This window comes from Muscardinus avellanarius (genome assembly GCF_963383645.1).
Source record: "Muscardinus avellanarius genome assembly, chromosome: 13".
NCBI classification, from domain to species: domain Eukaryota; kingdom Metazoa; phylum Chordata; class Mammalia; order Rodentia; family Gliridae; genus Muscardinus; species Muscardinus avellanarius.
This window is the reverse complement of record NC_137799.1, coordinates 64,524,081-64,547,684: the sequence shown is the minus strand read 5'-3', so window position 1 is coordinate 64,547,684 and position 23,604 is coordinate 64,524,081. Positions and strand designations below refer to the sequence as shown.

The 23,604-nt window shown below is 37.4% G+C and overlaps 1 protein-coding gene across 10 annotated transcripts in view; it reads right to left on the bottom strand.

Annotated features, from left to right (window-relative positions):
• PTPRD (protein tyrosine phosphatase receptor type D) overlaps window positions 1–18,826 on the bottom strand; it is a gene marked incomplete at both ends in the record, with an annotated part of 415,865 nt that extends 397,039 nt beyond the window's left edge. For 8 of the 10 annotated variants that reach the window (XM_080708734.1, XM_080708736.1, XM_080708737.1 and 5 more), the window contains one exon: window positions 18,760–18,823. In XM_080708734.1, the coding sequence (XP_080564860.1) occupies window positions 18,760–18,823 (64 nt within the window). Of the gene's footprint in view, window positions 1–18,759 lie in introns of all 10 variants that reach the window. The other 2 variants (XM_080708743.1, XM_080708735.1) reach the window with 1 other exon arrangement.
• Between the last annotated feature and the right edge of the window lie 4,778 nt (window positions 18,827–23,604).

The following is a 23,604-nucleotide window of genomic DNA, read 5'->3' as shown; positions in this document are numbered from 1 at the left end:
TCTAGTGATAGTTTATTCAAACACGTAATTACACTACATAACTAACAAGTATTCCTTTTAATCAAATATATAATTATTAAATATTCCTACGGAGTATAATTGGCATATTATAAATATATTTCTATCATGACTATTTAAATCTCAACAAATAATACCTTGAAAAAGGTTTCATTTTAATTAGCATACAGTAACTCTCTCCTTAAAAAAAAAATTAAATCCTTAAGAGAAACAATGAATTTGAAGCATAATCTGATGTTACTTAAATATAATTACTAAACCTTGATAATAAAAAAAAATTAGAGAGCTTATTTACAGAAAACACAAAGATCACACATCCCCAAGCAAAGCTTCCCACTTGACTGAACAGCAGGACCCCTGGGAGCTCTTAGAACACAGCCAGCCAGCCCATCCACAGACATTCGGATTTAACTGGCTGGAAGTGGGGGTTCCTGGCTCTATGACTTTGCATTTTTGAAAGTCCCCAGGACCACTGCACCAGAGACTGGTAAAATATGTTTCCTCTCAGTCCATAAACAGTTCCTGTAGCTTTCTTTATATGTGACAAATATTTGAAACCAAAATGGATAAGCACAGTGTGCTGTACGTGCAGCGCAGTGCTGTTCAAGCCACTCTGCTGATCCTTCCAGCTACACGGATGAGTCTTAAATGTGTTTTGCTAAGTGGAAGGAGCTGAGACCCCAAAGGCTACTTACTGAAGCAGCAGAGTGAATTGCTGGAGTGCAGAAAGTGCTGCGTGTAACTGTAGTGGTGGACACACCACTCTGCATCAGTCAAAGCCACAGCACTGTCTATGGCGAAGAGTAGACTTCACTGCATATACATTTTTAAACCTCAACCACGAAGTTGGGGAGGGTTGAGATGGACTGCAGACTGCGATGAATTAAACCTAACTGCCTTACAAATATATCATGTATATATACTGCAGATGCAGGAAAAAGAGTTGCCCTAAGCAAGTAAGGTAAACAGTGTTTTGGTTGAAACTCTAAGGCTAAAAATAGCCTACAGTAATAATATGTTCTTGACCGGAATGAAACAGAAATATCATTACCAAAAAGATACATATATTTCTGACATTTCTATAACAAATATTCTATTTTGTTATCAATTGCTTAACTGTGTGTGTTTTTCTGTTTTTTTGTTGTTGTTGTTGTTGTTATTTTGTTTTTTATTGATGTTGAGATAGAATCTCACTAAGTTGCTGAGGCAGACCACCAACTGGAGATCCTCCTGCTTCAGTCTCTGGAGTCCCAAATGCCTGGGATCTTAATTGCGTACCACAGTATCCAGCAATGTGAATTATTTAATAATTAATAACACAACGTATTAAAATCTGAGAGGCTTTGTACAAACTCCTTACTAGTATTATTCTAAGCACTGTTTATGTTTTTTGTTTGGTCTGGTTTTTGTTGAGGAGAAGCTGTGCAGTGCAAATATAAAACCATCCTTAAAGTATAAAGTAGACAGTAAATCTCTAAAATGAGTGAATTACAGAAGAATCACAAAATATGAAAAAAGGGAAGGAAAACGGGGAAGCAAGGTCAGACTTTCAGGACCTCAAATCATCTGTGAATGAGAATATGAGTACAAAACACAAACACACACACACACACACACACACACATATGCATATCTGTAAAGATATATTTATCTTTATAAAGTTGGCTTTGTATACTTTTAAGTTAATAAATTGGAAAGCATATGCAACTAGGTAAAAGGCCAGAAATAAATCCTACTGCTACATCTACAAATTTGGAAGCCCTAGTCATCCCCAAGTACCATATCCACATTATCAGTTACTTCTCACAACTGCAGAATAAGATTGCTATCTCCACCTTACAGATGAGCAATCTAAGGTTAGCCTGGACACTACAGAAGAGCACAGACCATGCCTGTATTTATCTGGTTGAACACCAACAATTAACTAGCAAACAGTAGGTGAGTAATACGTATTAGTTGGATAAAAATTATTGTGCACAGAGAGGTCAGTAAACTGGCACAAGATCTCCCATCTAATAAATAACAAAGAACAGAACTTGAACTCAGATATTTTTATTTGAAAGCTAATGGGTTTTCCTCTATACCACATTCCTTCTCTTACTAAAAATATTATAAAACATGCAAACCTACAATAATGCAGCAGAAAAACCAAATACATATAATAGTACTTCTTCAATGAATCTTAATATAAAGGAGAAACAGACAGGTATGGTGGCACAAGTCTGTAGTCCCAGTGCTTGGCAGGCTGAGGCAGGTTTGAAGGCAGCCTTAAAAACTTAGGGACACTCTCAGCAACTGAGACCCTGTCTCAAAATAAACAATAAAAAGGGCTAGTGATATTCCACCGATGTAGAATGTTCCTGAATTCAATTACAAGTACAAAAATAAATAATGATAACAAAGGAAGCTGGGTATGGGTCCTGTAACACCAATACTTGGGAGGCTGAAACAGGAGGATCACAGGTTCAGAGTCAGCAACTAATGAAGTGCTCAGCAAATTAGTGAGACTGTTTCAAAATTTAAAAATAAAACTTGGCTAGGGTTATAGCTCAGAAGTAGAAGGCCCCTGGGTTCAACCCCCAGTTAGCTCCTCACAAACACACACACACGCACATACACACACACACACACACACACACACACACAGAGTAATAATAATTAGCAATGATAATAATGATGATGTTGATGATACTAATAATAAGCAGAGAAAAATAAATTGATTTTCCTAATGAGAGTCACTTCAATGGTCAAGCAACCATTGTATTTCATTTAATCTGTTTAATAATGAGAAGTGCAAGGTACATTCTAAAGGAAGCACTTCAAACGGATAAAAAATTTTAGCATCAAATCTTTGGTCTTTAGAAGATTTAAAAATTCTTTCCACAGGTATATCTTATGTTCCAGATATTAATGTCTGACTAAATTTCTCTGTCTCCACACAGCTGCTCACCTGACACTGGACTTTGAAATGTTAATATCCTGCATGAACACCTTGTAAGAGTTCTTTAGCCTTCAACATTTGAGGCTTCATACTGGGTAGCCAGAGCATCGCCCCCCATCCTCAAGACCAGCTCCAGCAAGCTTGGCTGCTGGACTATAGGGGACAGATCTAACTAGGAGAAAGGAGAGGGAATATGGACCCCAGGTTGGACCACCTGAAGTCTGTAACTCTGGCACTGTTAGAACCTACAAGAGGAGCGAAAGGATTTAAGTGGATAATTCATCACCCAAGTTCACATTCACCAAGACAATGGCATTAGGGATTGAACCCAGTATGTTCTACCTCTGAATTATACCTCCAGCCCTATCTTATTTTTAATTTTGAATTGGGCATTCCCTAAGTTGCTAAGGCCTCACCAGGTTGCTGTCATCCTCATGTCTCAGCCTCCCAACTAGTGGTATTACTATAAGCATGCACCACCACACCAGGCTCTGTCTCTATATTTATAGGTAAAGCATTTGCATTTCTCCCATTTTATTTATTAGTGTGAGGGACCAAGTAATGGACCCCATTCTCTAATTCACTTTCTACAAACATATTCAGCCCAAATGATTGGCTGCCGATGCTTTGTTACGTTTTCTGCTATTGTTAATCATGAAAAGGGCTGGAATTGGGAAATTTTATTCATTTTAATTGGACAGATTTTCTAAAGTCCCTAAACAGAGGTTGAAAACTTGTGGTTCTTGATAAGATCCATCTCAAAGATGTACTTTTATTAGCCTCAGTACTGTTTTTACTTAGAGATTTTTTTTCTTAGTGTGTTTGTTATTGGTGCATTGTAATCATGCATCATTATGAGGTACACAATTTTTAATTCAAAACAATCAGAATTAGAGATAGTACACATATACTCCTGGACTTCAAGGTCTTTAGGGCAATCATAAGGTCCTGAATATGCATTCCCAAATGGCAAGAACAGGCTGAACGGTTGCTTTTCTCCTAAGATCCAACACATTAAGATCCAAAGAATTAAACTGGCCTGGTTCAATAATGAATTATTCTTGCCTAGTCAGTGTGGGCATCTGTATTTGCTACCCTGACGGCATTCAAAGCCCTACGTACTATTAAGGGGGAAAGGAGTCAGACTCTAGATTCTACAATAAGTAAATATATTGGCCCTGAGAATGGAAATAAAAATTTTAGATAATTATATGTAAAACATGTAAAAACATGACAATCACAATAAGTCCCAGGAGAAACATGAAATCTATGTTCAGGTAAATCAGGTATGTTGAGGGAAGGGGGCATGAGTGGAAGAGAAATTTTAAAAAAAGTTAAGATCTCCCCTAGCTTCTCCTCATCCTCTTTGTTTGTTCCTTCTATAACTCATCTAGTATTTTCAACCCATAATAAAATTCTGCAGTTTCCATTCCTGGAACAAGTTTTGTACATGGTCTTTTTAAATTCTATAGCACAACTGCAGTTCAAATTTTCATGACTGTTACCCTATTTAATTTTATGGCAGGCTCCAAACTGGTGTCCTACCCTCAAATCCATATCCTACACAGTTGTCAATAACCTAATGGAAATGCAAGTTGGACCACATCATGTCCTAGTTTCAAAGTGTTACTTGCAAGCTGGGCATGGTGGTGCACACTTTTAATCCCAGTGTTTGCGAGGCTAAGATAGGAGGATCGTGTTTCGAGGACAGCCTCAGCTACTTAGTGAGGCCCTTTGCAACTCCATGAGACTCTGCTTCAAAATAAATAATTAAAAGTAGGGTTGGGGGTGTAGCTCAGAGGAAGAATGCTCCTGGATTCCATCCCCAGTACCGCAAAAAAAAAAAAAAAAAAAAAAAAGTGTTACTAGCCAGGCATGCTGGTGCACACCAGTAATCTCAGTGTCATAAGGATGAGCAAAGAAGATCACATGTGTAAGAACATCCTCAGCAACTTCTCACAACTCAGCAACCTAGTGAAACCGTGTTTCAAAACCAGAAGCACTGTTTGAGCTTAAATTTATTGGTGATTGTGTGTAATTTGGGAAAGCTTCTTTTAGGCTAAAAAGAGGAGACCAGATGTCCGAGTAAACAGACCAAAGGGAAGTGAGCTAATCTATTTCCCTGCTCAATGGTGGTGTCAGGTTTATTTGTTAAACTGAGAACTCCCTTAAAAAACCTAGATCCCAGAATACAAGTGATTGTTTTGTTATAATTATCATAATACACTCTGTTTCCATCTCTCACATGGAATCAGAAAAATTAAGATGAAAAGAGAATTATGTGTTTTGCAATTGCTAAACGATCTTTTTCTCTCCCTCTACTGATATCATTTTGATGATTTCAGAAGTGGTGGCTCTCTACAGTGGTTTCTGCGGCTGACTGCAAATGAGTCACGGGATGGGACTAGCACTCTTTCCCTTGGGATTTTACTCCATAGTTGAATAGACTTAACCATTAGTCATTTTCCTTCATAGTCGGCCAAGATTTTTTGTTTAATCTAATTAGTCCTCCTTCTTCACACAATTCTAAACAATCTCAATTCTTACAAGAATATAGTTATGCCCTTCATATGTTTGCAGAAACTTGTGCCTTCGACCAGCTGCCAGGACAAACTGACAATTGTTGGTTCTCTAAATCTTCCCATGTGAGTCAGGGATTCCAACTGCAATAAATGGCAAACCACCTCCTCCCCACCGCACACCCCACAAATGCTTTTCCATTTGCCGACATGACGGAGCATAAGTGTTATTTCAGAGCATTTACTGTGGGATCAATGGTGCTTTCTCATTAAGAGTTTTACTTTGCTTTTGATTTACAAGCACTGAAATGGCGCACAGTACATCTATACCAGGAGCTCCCATGATGTGATCAAATTCACCATTCATGTTTCTGCCTTTGCTTGCCTTTATGAAACCACTATCAGGCTTCGATACCCATGATTACAAACTGTTTCACTACAGGGCCCTGACAACATTCCCAACCAATATAACACTTCACAGTACTGTTTTTCCACCTCTCTACATTTAAGATGTTCATAGCTCCAAATGTCAGGTGCAAAGTACAATACAAACTATCCCACAGCTGATAAATTATTCATTTTCCAGGAGTTTGTGAAGTATAGTGGCACTAATAGCTGAATATCTGAAGCACCCCCGAAAGACAGAAAGTGCAGTAACACTCAAGGTTTTTTCCACATAAATTCAAAAGGTTAAGCACTATTAAACATCTTTGTTTATCAAGAGATGTGCTCCTTGAACGAGTTTCTTCTGATAAATCTGCTCCCAATAAACTCTTCCAACAAAGCTAAATCTAAAAAGACACTAAAATATACTAAAAGAGGCAAACCAAGATCCTGTCTCTCCCTTAACTAATCTCACAAGGTTAAAGAAGGCTCTTAACTGATCCCCTCCAACCCCTCTGCCAGGTGAGAAGTGGCAGGTATAGCCAAAAGCAGGGTTCACCAAACCATGTCCTCAGAACCTCAGGAAAAGTCTTTAAATAATATCATATTGGAACACAGCCACACATACTATTTACGTGCTATGTGTGTGGCTGCTTCCCTGCAAAATGGCAGAGTTGAATATTTGCTAAAGAGACACAATGGCCTACCCAAACCTAAAATATTTGTTATATAGCCCTTTTTAAAAAACTCTCATCAACCTCTGAGGAAAAGGCAGGTGACCTGTGCAATTCCCAGAACATCAGCCTAGAAGGGTTTCACTGAGCATATCAGTGCGTGCTCGCACTCAAACAAGGATTGCATTTAAATGTCCGTCATCTAGAATATCATCTGTAGTACAGTCCCAGAGGGAGAGAAGGGTAAAGCAACTGCAGGTCGAAGCTTGCTCCTGGAGTGGTTGAGAGTTCATTGGATGGCAATAATTATTGTGCATTTCAGTTATTTATCGCTTGGGCCAGAGCAGAATACATTCTATTATGATGCACTTTAGTAAAGGGTGCGAGGAGAATCTGACTCCACCTCCTTGAGAAGAATTGTGAACTATCTTGGCCAGGATTTCCTATCTACCATGAAAGCGGATCCTACTGCTCACAACTTAGAAACAAACTGACAGATGACAGCAGCAAGGAAGCCAAGTGGAAAGTGACAACCATTTTATCGTAAAACTCTTAATTACAAAGAACTCAAAGTTTGCTAAATTGATAGGGGTTTTTATTGAAATTAGAAAAAAAGAATTCAATGTTTCTTTAATTTGTGCACAGTGTATAAACTGTACCCATGGCTTAGTCCTTCTGCTAAATACTCTGAGCATTGTTGACTATCAGTGAGGGTTCTCTGATGACCACCTTGGGCTAGACGACTCTGGGCCGATGCCAGGTAGCATCCTTTGGGTCCCCAGTTGATGGTGTCAGAAATGTTCGTTTTGCTCTTATGCCTGATCTTTTGAGCTGTTCTGCCTCTTTCCTGGACAAGCAGTTGAGGGAGCTGAGTTCTAGGTGTTCCCCATTACCTATTTACCTTTTTGCTTTAAGCATATTATCTACTCTGAACCTTGGTTTCCTTTGACAAACAAGGATAATAATAAGTACACTCCGTACACTTAGAGCATTCAGGAACAAATGATATTAAAAGTATAAATTGTTTAAGTAATTAGTCAAGGCAAAGGTATTATGATCATTGCTGCGGGTAAAACTGATTTTATTGCTAAAATAATTGTTAACAAAATTAAATGGATATACTATAAAACACATAATAATAGCAATGACTAACATTTATTTGGTGCTTACTGTTAGTGAAACATAGTCCTAAGCACTTTATGTTAGGGAACACATGTAATTTTCAGAGCAACCCTATAATTACAATCCAGTACTCAGGAAACTAAGACATAAAGAGGTAAGGCAACCTGCCCCTGCTTATACAGATAGTGAACAGAACTATGATTTGTCTTTCCCAACTAGCACAGCTGATTTCAAGAACTTGTGAAAGATCTATTATATGTCTGACAAATTTCTCCCTCCCAAATCTCACAAATTCAGAAAGGCAGGACCTGCCTCTCTTAACCTCTGCCCCACATCTCATTCCAAAATTTCTACAAGCAACATTAGGGTCACTCAACCAGGGGTGATTTTGCCTCTCAGGAGATATTCACAACTCTCACAACTGGGGGATATGATGCAGCTGAGTAGAAGGTAGAAATGCTGCTGCACATAAAAAAAAAAAAAAAAAAAATCCAAGAACAGCCTCCCACAACAAGGAATGTAGCTGACCCAAAATGTCAACAGTGGCAAGTTTGAGAAACCCTGGGCTACCTTGATGGTGTGCACACAACATGGGGGGATTTCACCAGGAGATCAGCACGTCTATTATAATACAAATCTATGACAGGCTGTATTTTGTTTATTTTATTTGTTGCTTCTCTTTAAATATCTATTGGTTAATTCCTTGATCTGAAAATCATTTCAACAGGTGAAACTGCGAGAAAGCTGATTCCTGCATGTCAAGTATAGCCAAATGTATTTAGAATAGGATGTAAATGAAACTTAGCCTAACCCTAACCTACACCCTGGAATCCCAGCACTTGGGAGGCTGAGAAAGGAGGATCACCGTTTGGAGATGAGACTCAGAGACTTAGTGTGACTCTCATAAACCTAAGTGAGACCCTATTTCAAAACAAGGATATTAAAATGGCCAGGGGTGTAGCTCAGAAGTAGAAAGCCCTTGGGTTCAAGCTCCAGCATCAAAACATAACTATAAATAATAAAAATATAAACCCCTCAAAGGAACCTTCTAAGAGCATCTCCATAGGGTCAAAAAATTAAAAAAAATTTCTCTAGATAAACAGAGGAGCCAGAATTTAAAGGCCAAATGTGGTTGCTTACACCATTCACTATTTGAAAGAAAACATATAAGTTAGAAATCATTTTATGTATTACCCTACATTCCCATTGGATTAAAAAACAAGTCCAAATGTGTTAAATTATATAAGCATTAAAGGTGTTTTACCCTCCAAATGAAAGAACTTACCAGAAAAAAAATCCATTAAAAAGCTTTCATCTATACAGAAAACTCAACATAGAAATCACTTAGAAATTCTATTGATATAATTGTAAACAAATGCAAGTGTATATAGAAAAGACCGGTTAAGCTTCCTTTCTTAACTGCAATTCTACTTTGTCCACTGCCCCCCAATTACAGCCTTGCTTTGTGAATGCACCCGCCCTATTCTGCTCCTGCAGTGGATACTGATGAAGGGAGGTATAGACTTAATTACATGATTCCTGCATAAAACCGACATCTATTTTCAAAAGAAAAACAAAACTAGCCAGAGATAAAGATCTAAGAGCAGATGTTTGTGCTTTGGTTAAAGTCTTTAGTTTTCCAAGTCTATATTAGCTGGTACAAAGAAAAGTTTAGCTAGGCTGTTTAGAGAACAAGTATATAACTTGGTCAGAAGATTGCACCAAACTTTCAACACACTATTGTGAAAGTAATACTCATTGTCCCAGTAGAGTAAAATAACTCATTGTCCCGGTATAGGATCTGTTTTCTTCACCTACTTACCTAATACACAATCCACACTCCTTACTTAGGCCCCAGGACCTGATGATAGGGCCCCTTTCTGTGGCATTCACCTGTCTCTCTCACCTGCTGTGTATCCAGTAACCAGGGCTGAATTTTATTCTTGAACTGCACTAGGCTCCTTCTAGTATTCGGGGCTTTACGATTGATCCACTTTCTTAACATTGGCTGCTCTCCATCACTCAGCTAGAATGCTGATCTCACTCAGTAGCACCTTCCTTGACACTTTCCTGCCACATTCCCACCCCAGATCCCTCCTCTGTTCTACAGTCACATCATCCTGTTTGGAGATGTTTGCAGCATTTATCTCTCTCCACCTTCTCACTATTCATTTACTTTTTGTCTTGTCCCATCCTCCTCCACCTCCCTCCTCCACAGCCCAGCTAGAAAGGAAATGATATCTTAATAGGAATCTGTATCCAACCTGTTAGGAGCACACAGTTGTCATCTTCTGAATGAAATATTAAGTCTTGTAAATTAAATATTGTGATTAAATTTTACTTTAAAAAATAAATACAGTGATTAGCAGGGTTTTCTTTATATAAATTTGAAATCACAAGGGCTTACAGGTTTGAATGATCTTTTTAGTGATTACCAACATTTTACTTTTCACTTCCTTATATGCACCTTAAGTACTTATTTAGGAAAAACAATAAAACCTAAAAAAAAAACTACTAGAAGGATTATAGTCTAAAAGATTTATTATATTTCTGTGATTTTATCTCAAAAGTAAGGTATTATGTGTTTTAGTAAACTGAATATATAAGTACTTACTATATTTTATGTCATATTTAATAGCTCAAGTTATTACAAATGATTGTCATAATACTATGTTATGATTTTTGCAAAACCCACCTCAAATTATAGTGTGAACTTAAAATTTTGGTTAGAGAATAAGACTAAACTTAAATATATTTTATAGTAAAATACTAACCTTCGGTCAAAATTTTAAATCGATTATGGATTCCACATTTTAGACATAAACTGACCTAAAAAAGAAAGCTTAAATAAAACTGCCTGAACTGGAAAATAAAAACATAAAATTATAAGAATGTAAAAAGAGATAATTTGAAGGGAAAATAACAGATGTTAAGAACAAAATATTACTAAGATATTGAATGTGGATTACTTGTATTATGAATGGGTTGAGTATATCAACTTGATTTTTACTTTCAACCCTAATTAGAAAAATGTATAAGTGGTTCATGTTTTGGGAGAAGACATCTTCACAAAAGCCAATTAAAATTATTTTAGGTATCAAAACCAACTAGTCTCCCTAACCTCCACCACCCTAGTCCATTGTACACATCTCCCTAATGGCCACTTAGCCTCGAATAGATCTCTCCGACACTGGTTGGGTCCTTCCAAAGCATTTCACTACCCTGCAGCCTTATGGATCTTTTTATATGCAAATCTCTTGCTATTATAGATTTTTTAAAAGTAAATAAAAATAAAATAAATAAGAATAAAAACCAGGATGCTGAATAAGGTCTCCGAAGCCTTTTATCAAGTAAGCAGGAGGTTTCTTCCTACCTGTCCAGCCTTATCTACATTCTTTTTTTATCAGTCTCCAGAATACACTAGTTTTTCCTCCTCGTGAGGTATAAGCGCTTGCTCTTCTTTTGGTCCTAATAGTTTGCCTCAATAAGGCATAGTTTAGTTAACCTCTATTCATCCACCAGGTAAAAGCTCAAAAGTTATTTCCTCAGAGATAGACATGTGATAAACTTAAAAGAACTTGACATCTTAAAATAACATGAGTATGTATGTTGATACTAGATAAAATTTGAACAATGCATGTGGTTTAGTTAATGATTTTGTAATTATGCAATATTATCCTGGTTTTGATTATATAATGTGATTATGTAATACATGGGTGAAATGTCCATGGGAAAATTCTATATGCTTTTTGTAAAATTTTTAAGTAAAAAATTATTTTAAAATTATAAAAATCCCACTGGGCGTGGTGGCGCATGCTTGTAATTCTAGCACTTGGGAGGTGGAGACAGGAGGATCGCGTAGGTTTGAAGCCAGCCGCACTGGCTTAAAAGACCCTGTTTCCAAATAAATTTTTAAAAAAGTACAAAATAGGATAAAATAGGTCTGGGAGTATAGCCCGGAAGTAGAAGGGTTTCCATGAACCCCAGTACCACCAAAAAAAAAAAAAAAATTAAAAAAATCTCTCCCTCCAGAATGCTTTTAATTACTACTCAGAAAACATGAGACAGTTACTTAGCTGCCTATTTTCTTCCATTTTAACACTTGTCCTACCTAGAAAATATAAAATTAATGTAAAGTATTGGTCTATTCCACTAGAGTTTAAGTTTCTTAGGGCTAGGGATTATATCTCTTTTTCTCACCAGTGTATCTTCACTAGTTAAATTAATGCTTGGCACAGAAAATATGCCCAATAAACATTTATTTAAAAGAATGAGCCAATCAATCAATACTCTTTGGAATCATAATTGTATGTAAAGATAGATATTTACATTTTTTAAAAAATTCTGTTTAAATTGTGAGGTTAACAGAATAATAAATGCCAACAGATCTCTAAACATACATGCTTCAAACTTGGAAATAATGCAAACTAATCAGAAAAAACAAGCATAGCAGCAAATATCACTTAGTGAATATTTAATCCTATTATTCAAGATGCTTTATAAGGAATTCTTTATTTATCTTTATGATAACCGCATCAAGAGTTTATTTTTATCTTCATTTAACACATGAGAGACCCGTAGAGATCAATAACCTGCCTATGGTCAGAGTTAGCACACAGCAAAGATGAGCTCTGACACAAGCATTCTGCTTCCCAGTCCATGTTCTCATATACTACTTCCTGCCTTTCAATAACAACAGAGAACAGGGATGGGAATGTGGCTCAGGGGTCCAGAGTTGGCCTAGCGTGCCAAGGTCCTGGATGTGAGTCCCAGAACCATGCAAAAAAAAAAAAAAATCTGAGAATATTTCTTGAGAAGATATTAAGGCATGAGCTCTGGATTCTGAAGATAGATTCCAATTCCACACTGGTGAAAGACCACACTTCAAAGTGTTTATGTTCCATCATTTTGTACAAAGCCTTCCACATAGCAGGCATACATACCCGCGCGCACGCGCACACACACACATGCTGGTTTAATGAATAAATAAAGCTAAAAAAAATTGAGGGATAGAACAAAAACATATAATCATAGGCCAGATAACTGGTCCTATGAGGCTTATCCACCTTATACCTGTGAGTCTTCATGAGGAACAGTGAAGCATGCTCACATGGGCAGGAAGAGAAATTGCCCCCACATAAATCAAGAATATTTGAAATAGATCAAGTAAAAAGTAGGTGAGTAAGGAAAATTAAAGAAACTCCGAATGACAAGGGAAAGAAAACAGGAAATCACAGAACAGCAGAATAAACTACACCAAGCTATTAAAATTATAAGATTTAGCTCACAAATATTTTAGATATTATTCCATCCTTCAAGGTAAGGGCCTTATCACAAGTAGCAATCAGAGATAAACATATCATACTTTGGATTTTTGTTTAAGTCAAGCCCACTATACTCAATAAAGTGAAGTGTAGCATGTGCTGATGTTGTTACACATTCTTAACTTCCTAGGTAGCTGCAGCTCTGCTTGGGCATAATTAACTCAGAAAGCCACAGAATTTCCACAATAGAACAAAAGGATCAATGAGATAGCTGAAATATTTTCCTTGCTGCAGACAGCTGGATGTTGCTAATTTAGTTATTTTAAAATGAGAGGAGGAGGGAGGAGGAAGAAGCAGCATTTTTATTTTGCTGCACCTCTGTCAATCCAGAAAAAAAGAAAAACAATGATAAACATGATAAATGATAAATCAAGTAAATGAACAGGCTTCTCCTCACTCTCCGTTCCACTTAGGATTGAACACATCTTATTCTAACTGACCTGAAGAAACCAGCAAATATTTTTTTTTAGGTGTCACGTACCCAAAAGACTCTATCCTAATAACAGGGCAAAGAGCAACTTATATTTTTTCTCTTCTAAATGGTTTAAATGAAATATAATTCACACACTATATAGAGCATCCATTTCAGCTCCACAATTCAATAATATTTTATACACTCAATTAGCACCATCTCCCTAATCTAATTCTGGAATATTTTCATCATCCCAAATAATTTACTTTTTTAAAGGGTAGTAAAGTATTTAGAGGGTGAGAAAAATAACCATTATAATCTAAAATAAGAACAAAAGGCTTTAAGATTTTGATGAGGTATGAATGCCCCTGGTGTGAAATAATCCTACCAGTAGGAAAATATGCATTTAATGTCATAAGAAATGAATTCTTCCCATTTCTAACTTCATTTTGGAAGGTATCTCACCAACTTCAGAAAACTGCAAAGGAATCATCTGCTCTACCCTCGATCATGTCATTTTCCTCTTCCCTTAAGGAATAATTTTTCTTGCAAAATAATTCCTTTCCATATCAGTGCCACTCGCTCTCTTCCTCATGATTTTCACCTCCATCTTAAGCTTTCTGGACCACTGGCCACATAGCTACATTTGCTTACAATAAATATCTCTAAGTCTTTCTTCTGGGTAGCTCAGGAAAATGCACTACATGAAACAAGATGACGGACAGTTGGAACATCTTCCACTATCCATTGTACTCAAGCCAAATTACATTTAATTTAGTAATTTTAAGAGCTGAGCCTTTTGAAAACGTTGACTAAAGCAAATATGTTTGATATTTCTCCTCTTGATCTTCAACTTAATTACCAGGGACAAAGGTTTATAAGAATCTCTCTGTGTATAGGACTTTATAGTCAACTAAGCTGATGACTTGAACTTGCTGTAAGAAACCTTATTTATAAACCACCCAAACTGGAATTGTCTTTAGGCCAAATAAGAGAATTTTAGCACAGTACCTAATGCAAGTGCTCAGTAACGATTCTTGCTGAGTGTTTCTGAATAATGATAATAACACCTAATCTTTATTAAACACCTACTCTTTGTCATCTGCTGACCTATGTGTTTTACTAAATTTGTCTTATTCTTAAAAAAAACAACAGTAGGTATTGCATTATCCTGTCTTCAGCATTTCATTATATCCATCATCCACATTCTAAAAATAGGAAAACTCAGGCAAAGAGTATGATTTACCAAATTCAGCCAGAATTTAAAATCAAACTCGGATATCAGTGCTTACATGTGGCCATATGAGGAAAAATTTGTTAGCCTACCGGAGAGATGTCAGTCTATTCTCTAACATCAAAGAAAAATAGAAAATTCCAAAGGATGTAGTGGTGTGATAGCAAAGAGGAGGAGGAGGCCTACTGTACCTATAGAAGTCAGAAATACTGTGAGGATACAGTGCCTACATACAGTAAGGCTTTTTAACACAAGGAAGGGAAATGAGTGCTATCGACCATCTAGGATGGAAAAATAACTAAGAGCAACAGAACACGAATGTAAATAACCATTTGAGGACTTAAACTATAAAGATTTATGTTTCTATCAGAGATCTAGGAAAGACTGAAGTGCAATTACAATGGCCAAAGTGTAAACACAGGGCTAGAGTACAGTGGCAAGCCTTAAGTAATTTGATTCGAGTGAAACTGGTTGACACAGATGTTAACAGCAGGTCTTTGGCCTCCATTTGGTGCAAGGAAGGAAGGAAGGCAAACAGTAAACTAAAAAAATGTACAGAATTAACTACCAGGAATTATTATGAAAACGCATCCAAAAGTTAGAAGATTCACTCGAGGATTACACTCTCATAGCCTATATTCATCTTTAATTTGTGTGCATGATACTGTGAAATTTACTGCAGGCTACCACCTAAAGCAGAAAGCTGACTGGGTCAACACAAGAAAGAGCTATTCGTGGTGCTTCAACAGAGGCCACATGTGATTCTTTCCTTAGACCACAGCTCTACCTCACAAACATGCATTGCAGAAGTAACACATAAACCCATTTGGGGCACTCAAGAAAAAGAAATGGAAAAAATATAACATTTACGTACACACATCTAGCCTCTTAAAATAATAGTGGGGATCTGTAGGCCATTTTAAATTGGCAATGGCAAAGGCTATAATTTTCTGCTAAAGGGACATTATCACAATCCTCAACCTAGTTTTGAACCACGGCTTAAAAGAGGTCTCCTACTTAATGTAATGATAACACCTAACACTCTGCTTTAGCCTTCTACATTGCAGATTACAATCCTGACTCCTAGGCTCTTCATAGATATTCCAAAAACAGTGATTTGGAGACATTAAATTAACATGGTAAATTAGAGAGGCCTTTTCCAAAACATTCACTACCCACAATCATTTCTTTTTCAAAGGAGGAAAATTTTTCCAAAAATTATTTCAGAATTTTAAATGGATCTGAAAGTTACTTTTAAATTTTGAAATACAACTTTTGATCCCTTGGATCAATAAAAACAAGTTGGGCAAAAGAGAAAAACAAATAAAACTGGATATGCTAATAAAGGTAGAAAAAAACTAGATCATGACCCAGGTATTAAAGGCCTAGAAAGTACTATCTTTCTTAGATGGTAGAGAAGTTAATTTCTCTCTTTAGTGCTACATATCTTTTTCACTTCTTTTTCTGTGTTTTAAGAAACGGCAAAGACATAATTAAAGATACTGTAAGCTAGATTTTATCTTATCACTTGCTCGTTAAACATTCCTGGTGACTAAGAGTAATCCCTAACCCTATCATCTACTTTGTTGCACCTGGAGTAGATTACTGATAAATGTTTTCTTGCCCTGCAGTGGTGGCAGGCATGGTGGCACACACTTGTAATCCCTGCTCTTGGGAGGCGGAGACAGGAGGATCGCACAGGTTAGAAGCCAGCCGCACTGCCTTCAGAGACCCTGTTCAGGAACCCCAGTACCACAAAAAAAAAGTTTCTTCTTCATTTAAAATGTAAACATGGATAAATTTCTCTCTTTTCCAGGTACTTTCAAGATATACATGCTACTCAGCAGTGCCAGATGAATCTGATAAACAGGAAATATACCAAAACCAGGATGAATAGACAAGGGCAAAATTAAATTTCGCATGGCCAAATGGAAGCCTGCCCCTTTTTTTAAATGTCAATGGTAAGGGTAAGAGGAGATGAATTTTTTTCAAGTGACACCTTGGGGTTGAAAGCTGATACCACATAACTATAAAGCATGGCAAATCTCTTAAATTAAAAATTTCTAAATAAGTGCCTTCGTGATTTCTTTGGCCTATGTTGTTATTTGGGGTGTTGTTGTTGTTGTTGTTGTTGTTGTTGTTGTTGTTATTTGGTTGTTTGTTTGTTTGTTTGGTTGGTTGGTTGGTTGATTTGGTTTGGTGCTAGAGATTGAACCCAGGGATTTTTCACCTCTGTGCTACACCCCAGTTCTAATTTTTTTTTAAACAGGATCTTGTTAGGTTGTTCAATACCTCCCTAAGTTGCTAAGTCTTGCCTTGAACTTGTGATCCTCCAGTCTCAGCACCCTCCCCCAAATAACTGAAACTATAGGTGTATATTACCAAGCCTGGTTATGATTTCTTTTGTAAGAAAAGCATAAAAGTAGTATAATAAAAGAAGCAAAGGACTAAGAAAAGTAGATGATAGTCATCTATAGTATAGGCTGTTTTTTAAAACATAATTTCAATAGTACTTGCTCTTAAACTCTTGATATCTATCTGCCAATTTCCTCCAGAGAATTAAGCAAAATCAGAGCTGTTCAGTAGAAGAATATAGTTACTTCATGGAAGAATAATTTCATGGATATATAATAATTATATCTAACAACTTCAAGAAAATCTCTAGCTGCGATCTGACATTAAAGTGGATTCCCAGAGCCTTAATACTAGTTTTGCCAAAAATTAACAACAGTGAAACAACTTACTTTTGCACTTTAGCCAAAATAAAATAAATAATAAAGCCATATGCCCAAGTTCTCTCTTCTAAACCAAAATTATGTTTCAACTTTAAAATAAGTTTTGACATAAAATGGCTTTAAAATAACAAAAGCATCATACATTTGGGCCTTTTCCCAGTTAATTATTTCCTGGCATTGTACTAGATCTTCCTTGGCTTCACCTTATACCAACACTCCCAAGTGCTAATTAGGAAACTATATACATTATTAACTGGAAAATGTTTTGCTTAAAACATACAAGTTCCATATATGTCTAATTAATAACATTCTTTCTTGCACTCCTCAAAACATCTCTTTAGAAAATAGGGCCCCTATTTAAGTGAGGCACATGCCTGCTACTGAGGGAATTCTTGTCAAAATTCAATTAATAAGAAGGGGACAATATGACAGGAAATATGTCTTGGAAATATCGTCAACGTGAATCATATATAATCTCAGTGGAATGGTCAGAGAAGGGGGAAGTTAATGACAACAAATGGTATACAATTTAATCACACCTCCAGACTCCCACAAAGAGTGGCTGACTCACCCATGAACCACTACCGAGAACCAGACATGTCAGTGAAGAAAAAGCTAGAGACATCCATTTTTTCCAGTACTAACTCTTCCCCAAAGGCCATAGGACAGATGGAAAAAGAAATACATCAGGTAGACCTAATGACTGCCTAATTACGAAGAAGATATGATCTTCTTGTTAACTGGCAAACTAATTGACCACGCTCCCACTTTCATAAATCAAATCCAAAAATCCACACTTTGGTGTCTGTCCTCCACAGAATTCTCTGCACACTTCCAGACCCTCCATCCCACCACAAAGTTGTCAGTTCTGCTTGATTTGTTTGAATATCGTACTCGACGACAGCTGTCGGAAACAGTACATTACAACAGCTGCTGTGACAGCTACAAGGGGCTCTGAGGTTTAATTGGGCTCAGTGTGACACTGTGCATTTTTCTAAACATAGAAATATCCATACAAGTCAAAAATTTCTAATGGATCTGAACAACGTTTACTTATTGGCACCACCAGCTGGTTAGCCTCAGTTTCAGTTTTATCAGTGGTCTCATAATATCCTTGCCACTAGACTGGTAAGGGGTAGTACAAAAAATAAAATAAAAATAAATGTTAGAAACAGTTAGATGCACGAGAAAAGGGGCATTAAAGGGGAGAGAAAATGGTAAGGAAGTCACATCAATAATCCTTTTCAAAGTCTGGCTGCTAGCCAAGGAGGATACCACAGTGTCTCAGGATTTACTTCCAAAGGAAATGTATTCAGAGGCCCCAAGCCTGGTGCCAACTACAAACAAAACCACTCATTATGGTCACAGCCCCCTAGAGAAGGGGAGAATGGCTTACTCTCAGCATCCGCGCAGAAGAAGAAGGCGAGGAGCAGCAACAGCAGCCTGGCTGCGTGCACCATCCTGCAACTCGGTGGCAGTACACAGGAGCAGCTTGGATTCACTGCCTCGGAAGCCACAGAGTCTGTCTGGTCTGAAATTTCAGCTGGAACCCTTCAGAGCCTGTAATGGAAGAGAAAAGAAGACTTAAAAAGAAAACCAGAAAGACATTTAGATTTCTCGTTCTCTTCCCCTTTTCATCACAACCACCAAGAAAGACACAATTCATAATAAGCACATAGTATAAGATGCAATGGTCACACCTTTGCATTTGGAAATATCTCAGCCTGTAAAGTGGAACCCTAGCATTCCCATTTCCAAGCCATCCTATTGCCAACCTCTTTGGAATTTCATTCTTTGCTTAAACCACGTGTGTGTGTGTGTGTGTGTGTGTGTGTGTGTGTGTGTATTTAACTGAAGCTGCAACTCAGGGTCATACTACCTCTGAGCTACACCCCCAGATCTATTTCATTTTTATTCTGAAACAGGGTCTCACTAAACTTCAGAGGGCCTCACTAAGTTGCTGAGGCTGGCTGCGAACCTGTGATCCTTCTGTCTCAGCCTCCCTTTTGTACTCTGCACCACCATGTCCAGCTTTTATGCCACCTTTAAGATGACCCATCCGAGGAGGAACTGTCAATTCCTATGAAACACTGTGTGTGCACATCAATGAAACACAGCACTCCAGAGCTACAGGAAAGGCTGAAGAGTAGTTCCTCTGCGCCAGGTAACAGTCTACTAATGACAGAATAATGGAAGCAGCTTTCACAGCACCAGGTGAAATGACAGGGCTAATTCAACTTCTCCAACAGCATAGCAGACATTACAATTTTTTTACACTGGCACATCTGGCTTCTTCCTCAAAGATACATCAACGTTCACGTCTAGTTTGACTTCAATAAGTCAAAACAGTAGTTAACAGAAGCTTCTTTGATTTCCTGGGATGTGTATATGCCTCCTGGGCAAAGGCTTCATTTTCTCAACCACCTCTGTAAAATCAATAAGCCACAATCTATTTTATTTTTTTACAAACTTTTATTTGTGCATTGTAATGATGCGTCATAGTGAAGTTAAAAGTGCCATACCCATACATGCACACATGTCACAATCTACTTTTCGAGAGCCTACTGTGTGCATGACATCAGGAAGTACTTAACACAAGGCAACTCAAGATGCCATGCTTTCTAACTTGCCAGAAATAAAAAGAAGACAGGTGCACTAGATGACTAGAATGAGTTAATGAGTGACTGGTGACAGGGAGAAAATAATGCCATACAAGATAAGATCCAGAATGGCTTCATGGAAAAAGCAGTGGCATACACTGGACTTTGCAGTATCACCAGATTTTAACAAGATGAGAGAAAGACATTTCTGGATTCTATGGAAATCTGGGGCAATAGAAAGGAAACTTTGGAAAAGCTAAGCTGCTAGCAAGTTGGAGAAAGTCTTCCCAAACAGCCTGCATGACATGGCTTGATGGCATCACCCTCAAGGTGTGTGGAGGGCTCCAACAACTTGCATGACTAACAAGTTCCAGGGTAAGATTGATATTGTTGGTCCAGGGACCACATTTTGAGAACCACTGGGTTAGAATAAAATAGCTTTTAGGAAAACAAGATAAGGCAAAAGAAAATGATATAAGCTTATAAATAGGTCAGAGAGCTCAGGATACCTCTCTATGTCCAATGGTCTTTATTCAGCAAACCAGAAAAAGAGCTATTTAAGGTTTCAGAGCACAGGAACAATATGAAATTAGACTTTGAGATTGGCTGACAGCTGAAACAAGTGCAATTTAGAGAACATCATTAGGCCGTAGTTGGTGTCACAGGTGAGAAGTAATACAAGCCTTAAGAGTGATGGTGGTCCTGACAGGAAAGAGGTGATAACTGGTTCCAGCAATAATTTCGAGTATGACTCTTCAGGTGATAAATAATTGATAATTGTCTTTATAAGACATTCTATAAATCTAGCACCACCCTTATACAAAGCACACTCTTTATAAAAAAAAAAAGAGAGAGGATATTTTATGTTATCACATCCTCTATCCTTTTGATAAGAACTTGAGAATGACTATCTGAATTCATATGCAAAATGAAATCGCGTGACTTTAATTTCTGGATTAACATGTTAGAAACACAAAAAATTTCTAACAGGAAATACTAGACACATTCAGAAATATCCTAATCCACAAAAAATATCTTATATTTTAAAAAGAGTTCAGACACTATTGCTTGTCTGTTCTGACACTGAACTTGCACGTGAAAACAATGTTATTTTTCTTAAAAAATGACTGTCTTTTTCATTACTGTGCACGAGCAGTTTGAATACAGAAAAGACAAAACTAAAAGGCAGGGGAACTCATTCTAATTACAATTCAATAGATAGTCTCTTTTTCACAGATGTGTGGGTACCATGAAGAAGTAAGTTGTACATTGAAACATGTCTTCTTGAGTCCAAAAAGATAGGCAGGGGGCCAGGATGCAGCTTGGTGGCAAAGCGCTTGCTTTGCAGGTCCAGTGCTCTGGTTTTGATCCCTAGTTCCAAAAAGCACCCCCCCAAAAAAAAAATCTAGGCAGCCATTCCAAATAAGCAATTGTTATCAATCTCAGGTGGAAATCAACTTACTTGATAGCAGTTCACAGCTATCAAAGGCTAAAAATCGCCAAACTGCATAGGGAAAGTGCTACAGGAACAGGCTCTCCTCCCCTTTCACTGTTCCCTTCCTTTTGCCAGCATTTCAAATGACAGCAAAGTACAGGGGACATTAGTCCTGTCCAACTTAATTTGTGTCTGTGCAAGCGCATCAGAGCCAACTGCTACATAATGAATCCATGCAATCCCAGAGATGGAGACCTCGGAGACACTCGCTCAGGAAAGGGGTGATTTGGCTCTTCCTCCTCCACTGACGAGGTGTGTAAGACCAAATTCTTCCAATGTTACCTCTGTTCTTGGAAGTGACAGGATCTAGCACTAGCAAAATGAACACAGACACGAACATGCATATTTATGCTTAAATGGGCTGTACCTTCGTCCAAGCTATGACAAATAAAACTATCAGAAGTAGGAAGATACCACCCCGGTCTTGATGTTCACTCCAGTCAATACCAACTCCTTATTTTGTTTATTACATGAACATTTCCAAAAAGACACGCTGGCTGCATACCATATCGATACAGTGGGATTTATATCTTTTAAAAACTTAAAATGGGAAATGGGTTTTAAAGAAACATTTACAGCAGAAATAACGAGGAGAGTGAAATTAATATTACAAGAAGTTTCCATTAGTGGGTAGTAAGAGTTGCGAGGTATGTCAATAGTGAGAAAAGGGGTTTGGAGGTGGTAACAGTACCATTTGAGCTTACATCACAAATTATCCTGCATTAGTTCACTAGCCTTCAGAATACGTCTGCTCTGTGATTTTTAATGTCTTGCCTGTTGTCTTTCATCAACAGAGACATACAAATGAAACTAAAGCATCTATGAGTTTACAATTAAAATAACTCTTTGATTTTAAAATTTCTCATACCACAAAGGTAACTGATTCTTTTCTTTTCTTTTCTTTTCTTTTCTTTTTTAAGTACTGGGGATGAAACTCAGGGGCATTTTACCTCCAAATGTCACCCCCAGCCCTGTTTTTGTATTCTTTCTATCTTCATAACAGGGTCTCACTGAGTTGGGAAGGGCCTTGCTTAGTAGCTGAAGCTGTCCTTGAACTGCGGTTCTCTGGTCTCAGCCTCCCAAATGTTGGGATTATAACCATGTACCACGAGGCCCACACTTTATTTTGTTATGAGAATAATTTAATTGATTTCCAGTCATCTGAAATATTTACTTTTACATTCATGTGCCTGCATGGGTAGAGAAACTAACAGTTCACAAGGCCATACATGCGTGTAATATAATTTGAAATGGAACAAATAGTAGACATGCTTAGAGGCCTTAACAAATCTCTGTTCCAGGTGATCACATAAGCTGACACCTACTCAACTCTTTGTTTTTTAATTTAACAGTGTAACACTTACATCACAATTATAAGAATATTCATATTCAAACTAACATGAACATTTATTTTTTTCAGTTTCCTGCTTTGCTGATATGAGTTAACATAATGGGGAAAAAGGCAAAATGGGGGCTTTTTTTTTCATTTAAAAATATCCTAAGAGATCTTTAAAGAAATGGCTGATTTTAGGTTTTGTGTAGGAAATGTACAAAATGAGTCTGGAACATCTTGTCATACCAGGAAGCAAGGAAGCTTTCAGGAACTACTAGGCTATATCCAAAAAAAGAATCCAAGCTGATGAAGTGTCCACCAGATAAATGTAAGAAAGCCTGGCAAAAAAGATATGAACTGAAACACATCATTTACAATCTATGCATTCATACTTTTTTTAATTACATTGGTCACTCTAGAAGAGGTTAGAGAACAGCAGTGGTTTGGTTAAGTGTTTCCTAAAGGCCTATGTGTTAATGGCGTGGTGCCTAGCCTGTGGCACTCCTGGGGGCTGGTGAAACCTTTAAAAGGTGGGACTAAAAACTCTTCCGGCCACTGGGGGCATAATCACCATATTAGGGCCCTACCTGCCCCTCTTTCTCTTTTTTATGTCTTAACCGTGAAGCAAAACAGCCTTCTTTGTCCTACATTAGTGCCATGATATACTGAGTTACTTCAGGCCCAAAGCAATGGGATAAATTGGTCACAGACTGACTTCTTCAAAACTCTAAGTCAAAATAAAGCTTTCCTCTTTTTAAGTTGATTTGTCTCAGGTATTTGTTACAATCATAGAAATGTCTAACACAAGAGCCC